The 12006-nt window shown below is 30.9% G+C and overlaps 1 protein-coding gene across 1 annotated transcript in view; it reads right to left on the reverse strand.

The window, feature by feature from the left end:
* Nucleotides 1-6033: 6033 nt before the first annotated feature.
* Nucleotides 6034-12006, reverse strand: part of LOC106464478 (39S ribosomal protein L4, mitochondrial-like) — a 20275-nt gene continuing 14302 nt past the window's right edge. The window contains exons 7-10 of the mRNA XM_013924621.2: nucleotides 11217-11267; nucleotides 9383-9441; nucleotides 7646-7719; nucleotides 6034-6278 (exon numbers count right to left, since the gene is read on the reverse strand). Coding sequence (XP_013780075.1) covers nucleotides 6142-6278; nucleotides 7646-7719; nucleotides 9383-9441; nucleotides 11217-11267 — 321 coding nt within the window. The 3' untranslated portion in view covers nucleotides 6034-6141. The remainder of the gene's footprint in view (nucleotides 6279-7645; nucleotides 7720-9382; nucleotides 9442-11216; nucleotides 11268-12006) is intronic.

The raw sequence follows: 12006 nt of genomic DNA on the forward strand, positions 1-12006 counted from the left end.
AATAATTTCAAGCACATTAATATTTGTTTGGACTTCTTAATAAGAAGTTATGTGGTTATAACCTACGTCGAATCTGAATCACTTGAAAAAACACGGGGGTTCTTAACTTTTTTCCAGGTGTATATATTCAAGCCTACAACTAGGGACTCTGAAAAAAGAGAGTAAACAAACAAGGCTGGAAACAGTGTCAACATTATTTTCTCAAGCTACAAATCTCTATTTTGACTCCATGTCTACAGTAATTATCAATTATAGTGTAGCAAAAATGGGTATTTGTAGCTTAAGAAAATAATGTAGACATTATTTCCAGCCTTGTTTGTTTACTTATTTTAGAGTCCCTCGTTTTGTAGGCTTGAAAATATAATCTTTGCGTTTTGATTCCACTTGTTTCTGTACTTTTTGACGATCCCTATTTCCCTTTTTAAATTAATAATTTTTACTGATCTTGTTTCTTAAGTTTTTTCATGTCCATTTATGGAAAATCAGTTTTAGGTTACATAACTGCATATGCGTTCAATTGATTGTTACATGTTTTTCAACAGTTTACTGCTGCATTGGTTTGTTTTCCCACCCAACCACCACACTGAACTTATTCAAAATAAGTAACAACTGTACAACAAAGAATAAATCAATGTACTGGTGTGCAACTACAACAAACAAAATGTAAAGTTGTTCTCAAAGGACCATCTTGAAGGCAAATATTGTATCGTCACTGATTTAATGACCAGCTTCCATCAATGTCACTGTGTAATGTAACAAAAGAAGAGCAGCAACAAAGCAATCTCATCAGCACCGAATAACGTTTCTTCTAAGATAATACAACAAAGATTAATGCAATATAAACAAACACAGTAACATGCTTACCTTGTTAGTTCTACATGACACATATGTATATTCTTCAACAGCCTGCTGTGCACAAGTGTTTGCTAGAATCATGCAACATAAATAATGCATGCAAAGTAAACAACAGCAACACACTTAACGTAAGTCACCACTTGTCGACAACATTTACAACCGCTATCTTAAAACCAACTATTTAAAAAATGCAATAGCTATATGAAATAGTGCTATATGCAGTGGTAATGAATATTGAATACGCACTCACTATTTCAGCTATGTACAATAAACAGTGGAAAGAATCATTACCTTCGTCTGAATAGCGAAATCTACTATGGTAATCGTATACCATTAAAAACGTGCTGAAATAAATTCGTGAAAATCCACATATAAACTCGAGTAACGATGAACTATAGTGACTCGAGTAAAAATATGCACGTGGCAGTTTCCAATTAATGTGCTAGAAAATGATTGTAGTTTCCAATTAACTCTCATGCTAGGACAACAGCCAGATTTTTTAATGGCGGAAAGCGAAGGACTTAGAAAATTTTGCAGCACAACAAAATTAAGGAAGTCGAATTAAGGTTAAAACTACTCTTCCAGTTTCTCGCAAAATTCTTGTGCGACTCCATACTAGATATCACTTGCAATAATAAAGGGACTTGTAGCTTGAGCAAACTGTCAGCAAATCTCCAGCTTTGTTTGCTTACTTTTTTGCGGTCCCTATTTGTAGATTTGAAATTCATAATTTTTAATTACCTTGTATATTGGCTTTTTTAATGCACAGCAATGGGCGAATATATGCCTAAAGCAAGACACAATATCCACTAAGCGCCTATAAAAGTTTATCACTAGAAAAACAGCTTTTTCAAATAAAGCTTCATGTCTTTTAAAGTAATCATTTACTGCGCCTGGTGGCGTTGTGTCTGAGGTTTCGTGTAAAGACGAGTTTAACATGCGTTGAGTACAAAATCTGCCGCTCAGAACAACATTGCATCTAATATGTATTCATAACCACGTAAATCAACTTTCAGTGAAAAATAACCAACTTTTAAATAGGTCATGGACATTCGCAGCGCTTCTAGGGTTTGGTGCAAAATATCTATCCGATTTTACTGTAGGTTTGTGAACTAATAATATTAATATAAGTAAATGGGAAATTTCGATTTTGTCTAGAATCGTGAAATTACCTATTTTGCTTATTATCAACGTTTGGGTGGTCTTAACTATTGAAAAGAAAGATTTTGAGTGTTGTTTCACGAATAAGTCTGCTTTTTAAGGCGGTTTTTGCTCGGATGTTCTATTAGAGTTTTGAGCATATTCCTGTGCGATCCCCATTACGAACCACTATCGTGTTTCATGATTCCTGTTCAAAGGAAATGAATAGTAGTACAGTGTGAACTTCAATGGCTTAGTTAATAAATGAGCATTTGTCTGTGATTTGTTATACGTGTATTTATTTCATGATAAAAATATGTAATTTATTCATACACTGCCATCTAATCATTATATGCTAATTATTTTTGCTGTATTGATTATGACATTCAGTATTTCTAGTCACTTTGTTACAACTTTTTTTATTAATGTATATGTCGGTTTTAATTGATTTAGTTCTGAATAGAAAAATATTCCCTTCATTTGAATATATATATATATCTTAACTATTTGCCAAATAATTCTTTCTTAGCTTAGTAGAAGAGACAACTAGATGAGTCTTTCACTTGAAATATATATATTTTCAAATATTTTTTGTTTGTAGTTAAGCACGCATCGGTGTAAGTCCGCAAACATACCGCTGTGCCACTGGAGGGTTAAATTTTTTTGTAAACATAATATGGCATGATTCAACATAGGAAGGATAAGATTTGTTACTGATAAAAACAATTATGTACTGTACTATCCATATAGCTTAATACAATGTTTATGATTAAATCACCTACTTATTATAATGAAGTCTTATGGACATTTTCTCAACTACAAACAGTATAATCAGTATGAACATTCCATTAAATAATTCTAAATTACATTCGTTTGAAGTTACCTTTCTTAATTTGTAATAGATGAATAATTGATAGGATTGTCAAAATTCTACGTATATTATGAAGAATTTGCAACCTGATATTTTAAGGTTACATTTTTTCTTTACAAATTTACTTATCCTCATTGTCAGCAAGGCAATATTGGTTCCACCAAAAGAAAATTACCAACACGTATAAAAGAATATGCCAACCCGAGATCATCCATTAAATCAAGTATCCTTGAACATCCCCTAGAAAAATGTGACGCCATCCATTCTGGTTCGTTCAAGTTCTTAGACAGCTCTAATGACAAACAGAGCTTCTGAATAAAAGATATTTCGCTCAGTTATAAGCTAAAGCCTGAACTTAACGTTCTCAATTCAGGAAGTACATTACAGTTGAAGCTATAAAAATGTAATGAACAGTATACGGTTTGTAAAATATATGTTTTTACACCTAAAGATGGATCTAATTAGTCTGAAAACTCATTACCATTAAAGTAGCTTATATGTCTTAATAGAAGTAGGAATTTAGGTTAATCACTGTCGAGTGTTTTTTTTAGGAGGTTTTAGTATTATATTTGTTAGTTTAGTCAACCTTATTCTGTGTTTTACTTTCTGTTTCCTATGTTTTATAAAGGTAACATTTCTCATTAGTGATGTCATTTTGGTGGTTTTATTTTTTAGAATATAATTTTAAATTGTTCTATTTTTAATAAATTAACTTTTGTTTCTTTTTTTGATTCTAGTTAGCCTTTTGTTATAGCAGACCGAAGTCTGACCATTTAACAAAACCCACCTTTCTGTTCGAAATAATATAATATGTTGAATAATATAAGTATGAATAACTTGGGTGTGTTTTTTTCTGTTGTGGGTTAAACTGAACGGAATTCATTTTATTTCCGATGTATTTTACTGCTTCAATGTGTTCCTCTATTTTCTAGCTACACACCTGGAAGAAACATCTGCACAAACAGGTCTGACTGAATCTGCCTATATGCCAGGTGCCAAATGATGTGCCAGTGTATAACCAATTAGATATGGGTTTCAAAAAGCTGGCCTGTATGCCAGGCACCAAATCATGTGCCAGTGTATAACCAATTAGAAATAGGTTTCACAAAGCTGGCCTGTATACCAGGTGCCAAATGATGTGCCAGTGTATAACCAAATAGAAATAAGCTTCACAAAGCTAGCCTGTATGCCAGGCACCAAATCATGTGCCAGTGTATAACCAATTAGAAATAGGCTTCACAAAGCTGCCTGTATGGCAGGAGCCAAATCATGTGTCAGTGTATAACCAATTAGAAATAGGCTTCACAAAGCTGCCTGTATGCCAGGCGCCAAATGATGTGCCAGCATATAACCAATTACAAATAGGCTTCACAAAGCTGCCTGTATGGCAGGAGCCACATCATGTGCCAGCGTATAACCAATTACAAATAGGCTTCACAAAGCTGGCCTGTATGCCAGGTGCCAAATGATGTGCCAGTGTATAACCAATTAGAAATAGACTTCACAAAGCTGCCTGTATGGCAGGTGCCAAATCATGTGCCAGTGTATAACCAATTAGAAATAGGCTTCACAAAGCTAGCCTGTATGCCAGGTGCCAAATGATGTGCCAGTGTATAACCAATTACAAATAGGCTTCACAAAGCTGGCCTGTATGCCAGGCACCAAATGATGTGCCAGTGTATAACCAAATAGAAATAAGCTTCACAAAGCTAGCCTGTGTGCCAGGCACCAAATGATGTGCCAGCATATAACCAATTAGAAATAGGCTTCACAAAGCTGCCTATATGGCAGGTACCAAATCATGTGTCAGTGTATAACCAATTACAAATAAGCTTCACAAAGCTGCCTGTATGGCAGGTGCCAAATCATGTGCCAGCGTATAATCAATTACAAATAAGCTTCACAAAGCTGCCTGTATGGCAGGTGCCAAATCATGTGCCAGCGTATAACCAATTACAAATAGGCTTCACAAAGCTGCTTGTATGGCAGGCGCCAAATCATGTGCCAGCGTATAACCAATTACAAATAGGCTTCACAAAGCTGGCCTGTATGCCAGGCACCAAAGGAGGTGAATTCCATTCACAACAAAGTGTATACTCAACTGGTGAAAAGCTGGATTCAAATCCTTTTTTAATAAGAGTATGTACTTACTGTGTTAAACTGAGTGACACATTCCTTAAAGAAGAGGGAGCTGACAGAATGAAGTGACCTATGCACTTACCAAAACCTTCAATCCCATCTAGCATGTATGGGGTGCCTTTGAGAGACAAAACACATCACATTAAATGACCTCACACACTAAAGATGTCCTGAAAACAGCTCTTCAGAGGAGTGGTTAAGATTGCCTCAGAAACATATCAATAATGATTTTAAGCATGACACATCAGGGTCAGGTTGTCCTTGCTATTCCTGGTAACCATAGTTCGTATTGAAATTAAATGTGCTGAACTGTAAAAATTTATAACCACTTTTACAAAAATGTTAGAAAATAGGCTAAACCACAAACCATTTGTATTTCAGATTACATGATGGATCATTAGTAGACTGAGTTACACAATATTTAACTAGGCACCATAATGATGTTTTACATTTTCATAGCTAAATTATAAATTCCAGTTATCTTTTAATTTGTGCAGTATAGTATGCTACTAATAGTTAATGTAGAAGTAACTGAAAATTACTGACAGCATTTAATCATGATGTGAAAAGTTACAGTTTGTTTGTTGTTTAATTTTGCACAAAGCTACTCATGGGCTACTCTTGAATAGTACGATTTGACCATTACTCTTATACCACACCCACAGCCCTAAAATGTGACTGTTTTTAAGCAAATTCGCATACTAGCCATTGGGCTATTCTCGGTACATTAAGTTATAGTATTCACAATTTTACATTTAATAAAGCATTAGAAAATAATTACCAAAATATTAAAGATAATCATGCAAATATAATTAGAAATTTGAATCACCTTGTACACCTTTATATACAACAATGTTTAGCTACACTTGCCCATGTTCATCAAATTAAATTCTTTGAATGTTACTGAGGTTTGTTTTCTAAAGAAGTTCTGTGAAAAAAAAGGTTATTTGATTTTAAGAAAATTCTGAAGTAACACAACAACAAAAAGAAAACCTAACTTAGAATGTCTTGTTAAACAATAAAAGATAGACAGAGCTATAAAACCTTTATTATTTTTAAATGTTTCTTGATAACTGCTATACAAAAACAAGTTTTCTTTCTACAAAAAAGCAGAAACTACTACATTAATGATTGTTTCAGTTCTGATATCTTTCCATGGCTTTCTTTGAGTCTGTACGGTTAAGATGAAATAAAATTCTTTCCTCTATCTTATCAACAGCAGCCAATGTAAGAACCAACGTCTCATGTTTCAACATGCTGTAGACATTTAGTCCTGAAAAAAAAACAAAAAAAAACTAGTATGAATTATCAAAAATATTAATAACTGATTATCAAGGTAATGATGATAAAGCTCTGCAGAATTATTTTAAGATTCACGAGAGCAAAAATCAGTAAACTTGGTTTACTATTTTCTGCCACAGGGGCCTAACTGCTGTTAAATCAGGCATGTATGTATTGTATGCATCTTTTCAAATAATGAAGCCAATAAAAATGTGCATTTTTACTCCATTTTACCTACTTCCTTGGCTACAGTTCATTGTCAGTATTGTATATAACGTTCATTAAATAGCTTTCCCTAATGAAGAACCACACACACTCCGAGTATCAGAAGTTAGCAGCCATAAAAAGATTTAGCAGTATGGAATAAGAATCTGGTATTTCAATGATTTAAACTTATAACAATAAATCCATTATTTTTTTTGTATTGTTTGTTGTTAAGCACAAAGTTACATAAAGGGCTATCTGTGCTGTGTCTATGGCGAGCATCAGAACTCAATTTTTAGCATAATAAACCCTGACTTACTGCTGAACCACCAGGTGTTAAGTAAGTATAACATACAAACACCACTTTAGAAAAAGGACAAATACACAGATTTCAAAACATACATTAGTTCAGAATAGATATGAAATCACATGGTTCTCTGTACAAGTGCACCGCCCGTATTACTGTTGTGGTTAGTAGATTAAAGAACTTATGAACTTTCAGTATACACATACATTTACTCTCTCTTTATCACCATCTGCATTTCCTATTCTTTCTACATTTATCATAAGCATCACCTGTAAGTTGTACATTCTTATTCTAAAACTCCCAAGTAAAAATCATCCCATAAGATTTAGTGATGAAGGTTTGTAATGAAAATGTTGTAGTGTGTGTTTGACCAAAGTTATATTATTTTTCCAGAGCTTGTATTGTTCTGATAACATGGTTAAAAGCAACAAAAGAACTGAGTGCTAATGAAAAAACTAAATGTCTAATTTTGAGTTTGATTTGAAATTTTGTTAAAAAATTGTAACAAACACAGAATAGAGAATCAAGACCTTAACAGAAATATTATGAATAAACATATATCTCATCCTTTCATTTCGATATGCTTTATCCTTCACTGTGCTTGAAAAGTACTTCAACAAGTGACTGATCTCAACCTTTTAGCATCTAAGCACTATTAAAGAATGTTACACAAACCACTCTAAGCATCCCATATCTTTATGATGTAAAAATCATCATTACTTACTATAAATACTTCAAACAATTTGCTTCATGAATCTTCAAGCCCAAATGCATGATTAAATGTTACTAAGTCTTTACTTCCTGATAATCAGCTACAAAACAAAGAAAAGCATTTTATGCAACTTTACCATAAACAGGCATTAAGTTGATGTGTTTCACTGTATCAGTTGCTATGGTGATGTTCCTTGGCATCAAGTCAGTGCTATAAAGGAAGAATCACAATTCATTATAATTTTGTACAAAAAATAAAAGAAGATTAAAATGATATTAAAGTATAACAGATAACAATATATACATGTTAAGTCAAGAAAAAATTCTACATCAATAACAAATTGTATCTATGAACTTTGTTATAAATCATAGTCCATTATTTTCAAATGTTTGCAACAGTAATAGGTAATTATTCAATAACATTATCTTTTCACATGCAATACTTTGTTCATTTATATGCATTTTAATCTCAACATTAGAATATTGCATACCAAACTAAATTTTCTAACACAGTACAAACATGAAAGCTTTCTGAATATGTATGGTTCTAGGTTCATTAAACTATTAATTATATGTTTATAATTAGAAACTGTGCCACAACACGCAATATTCTTCTTTTGTGTGCAACTCAACTGACTTTGCTGTCTCACAGGATCAGTTTTTGATTGCTGTTTTTATCTAAGTCTCGGTTATTTTCACATACTTAATTTCAAATGATAATTTAATGGTAGCAAATTTCTCACAGAAAAAGACATTAACATCCAGTTAATGAAAAAGTGTGGAATATGAGATCAAGTCAAGAATGGAAACAAATTATCAAACACATAATCATCATGGCTCTTCGTTGTTAGACTCACAATTGACTGGAACTGGTTGGCTAGTGAACAGTGAGAAATAAAGACTGTTTTTCTGTGTTACTTTATGGAAAATATGTCTAGAAAAGTTTGGAAAATAAAAAATTCAATCACAAGCATTTTTTTTTTTTTTATGGGAAAATTATCAAAGTAAAATTGACAACTCAGGTCTTTTTCTCAGCTTAAAATATTAATATTCATAGTATAAAACAAGCATAGATAATTATTCTAAATTTAGCTCTAGGTGTCATGGCTTTCATGTACAGACAACAGACCGTGTAGACAAAGAAGCAAATGAAACTTATTTCGATAATTGTATTTCTTGGACTCATTGATGAAAATATTATCACCATTTTAAATAGCTTTTGCTTTATTTTACAATAATTTTATAGTACATTGTAATCCTGTAATTACAATTTTACAACTTATAATTTTATAGGACAGTAACTACAAGACTGGTGACCAAAACATAAACCTCCGCTTTGGAGATCAATTGGAATATAATCAATTTCCTTATGATATAATTGTAGTATTTTTCTTCCAAATTTTATTTCAGCATTTGTGGCATATAATCTCTATGATAACTAGGTAGTGATTCCAAGTTGTTCGGTACCCTATAAATAATAAGTACTACAGACAATCATAATGAATTCAAAGTTAAATTGAGTAGTTTCAGTATTGCTATGTTGTATCTTAAAATAAGTTGGTTAATTACAAAACAAACAGAACCATTATTTACTACTTTTCCTATTTCTAAATAAATAATAAAATTAGAAGTTTTTCACAATATAGACATTTGAGTACCTGACTGACACGTTGCATCTCATGAGAATAGTTATTACAAACAAATGACAACTACTTCAGTATATGATGAAAATTAAATGCTGGTACACTGTTACCTTCATTGAATTTAATTTGTAACTAACTAGTGTTAATATTAAAAAAATATATGTTTCTTCTTGTGGTGTCAACAAATCAAATTTCCTATTTCCATTAAAATACTTTACAATAACGACTTACTTATCTACAAAGAGAACAGATGGACCCCAACCTCGCTGTTCTGTCAGTTCTTCTAGAAACTATGTAATACAATGATTCTTCAGTAAATTATTAGAGATTAAACACAAAACAATAACAAATAATATAATTAGACAAATTGTAAATAAAAAATATACACTGGATGAAATATTAAAGTACAGTAAATCTGACTGTTACAATAACATGAAAGAAAAATTCTGCAAAAGCACAAAATGTTGGTAATCTCAAAAGCTTTTATTTAAATATACATTACTGACACTATAAAATATATATTACTGGCTCAATAAAAGATATATTACTGACACTATAAAAGATATATTACTGACACTATAAAAGATACATGACTGACACTATAAAAGATATATTACTGACACTATAAAAGATACATGACTGACACTATAAAAGATACATGACTGACACTATAAAAGATATATTACTGGCACAATAAAAGATACATGACTGGCACTATAAAAGATATATTACTGACACTATAAAAGATACATGACTGACACTATAAAAGATATATTACTGACACTATAAAACATACATGACTGGCACTATAAAAGAAACATAATTCATTAAAAAGGCATCAATTTTCCTCTTCGAGCATGTTAATATCTATAATCCATGTTTTATCTAATTAACCAACAGAGTTGTTCCTTTTTCAGTTCTCAACATTATTTTCTGAGTTAGAGTGTAAGCCTCTTAGTTCCCGTTTTCTTAATTTCTTATGTTTAACATGATATAAATTTGACATATTGATTTTGAACCAGTTTTCTGTCTTTATTAATTAAATTCCATGTCTTCTTTTTATTATTAGTTAAACCATTTAAGGTTACCTTCTTACAACATGATATAATACTTATCATCCTACTGATTGAACTCTATTTGCATGCAGGGTTAACGTGCACATATCATCAATCCTTTTATAAAGTTGCATTCAAAACTTAATTAAACAACTTTATCATCAATGTATGTCAGTAAACTTGGCATCATAATGTTGTTTATAATTCAAATTTTAATATCTTTATTTTAATAGGAAGTATTAAAAAATCTCAATATTCACTTTTCCGTGCATATGATGCTCCTAAACTCCAAACTGTCCATTTTAGATTTTATTTCTACACTTACATGATCTAACAAATTAGAAACATAAACTATAAATACTGACAGTCCAAAATGTAAAGTTAGAACCTCCAATCTTCTTTCTTTACTGAGATAGAACAAAAAAGTCAAATCCACATGACATAACCCTACCACCACATTCTGTTTTTCAAAAATTTTCAATAATTCTCTCTGACATTGATGTTGAATTACACAGGCCTGCAAATTTAAATTGGTTTTAATAATGGATTTTCTATAATTCAGCTATGCAGGTTTTGAAAATAATATTTATTTTTTTCTATCACATAAGGATTTTTTACAAAAGACTTTACATGTGAAACTTGAAGATTTTCTGATGCACAAAAGTATTTTTAATCTTAAAATTAAAATTACTTTGCATGTTGAATAGGTAACATGCAAAAAACAAAAAAAGGCATGTGAAAAACATTGCTTTACAAACCTTAATACTTAATAAAAAAAAAATTGATATTTTGAGTATGAAATCATTGTAATGATTACTGATAAACTGCCAAATGTCGTTAACATATGCTTACTAATTTAAAAGTTATAGCATCAAACTATAACAAGCACAAAATGGTTACGAGGCAGATCCCACTGACCGAGCCTATGCTGAAAGAGTTAAGAGAGGGTTAAATAAAGAGCAAACTAAATATTTCAAAACCATCACTGACATTAAATGAGAAAAGATTACCTTAGACTCATCTGTTGGAATTTCAAGGGAATCCACTATTTTAAGATCATTCTGAAAATGAAAGAGATGAAGTTTTAGAAAGCATAAATCATTTTAATTCAAGATAAACTTCTTTTCCACCTATGTGTGATTAATTAATTATTTATTTATTAAGTAAACATATTCCAAAGCTAAAAATATTAACAAATAATAAACGCAAAAAATCTCAACATCCTAGAATAAAATAAAAATATTGAAAAATAAAGTAGCCATATTTTCAAAACTTTAATGCAAGTTCATTGAAAATTTATTAAAGTATCAATATCAAATATGCTGTACTGAAATATCATATTTATCATACAAACTTCGCACAGAACCTGATATTGAAAAAATCATACTTATTACACTTCTTCTGTGATCCCACATCATGAGTGAAGAACTGCATGATTTCTTTATTTCTATTAATTTTATTTTCAGGTATTAATTAAATTTGCATTAATAATATCACTGAGTCCAATGCAGTATTATTAACAAGACAAAGTTTCATGAATATATGTTTTCAAATAAAATAATGATTCATAACCCTATATCTAAGAATCAACTAATAATTTTAACCCATCTTAAATCTAGTAAGTTAGATATATCCTATCCTTTCTTTAAGGTTACTTTCATTAATAGTATTTATCATAACTTTTTTATAACCAACTTGAATTTTTATTATTATTATAAGGTATTATTTGTACTATTAATTATTATAAGGTATTTATTTAGTACTATTATTATTATTAAGGATTTATTGTATATTATTTAA

The sequence above is a fragment of the Limulus polyphemus genome, unplaced genomic scaffold (assembly GCF_000517525.1).
Source record: "Limulus polyphemus unplaced genomic scaffold, Limulus_polyphemus-2.1.2 Scaffold1663, whole genome shotgun sequence".
Taxonomy (NCBI): Eukaryota; Metazoa; Arthropoda; class Merostomata; order Xiphosura; family Limulidae; genus Limulus; species Limulus polyphemus.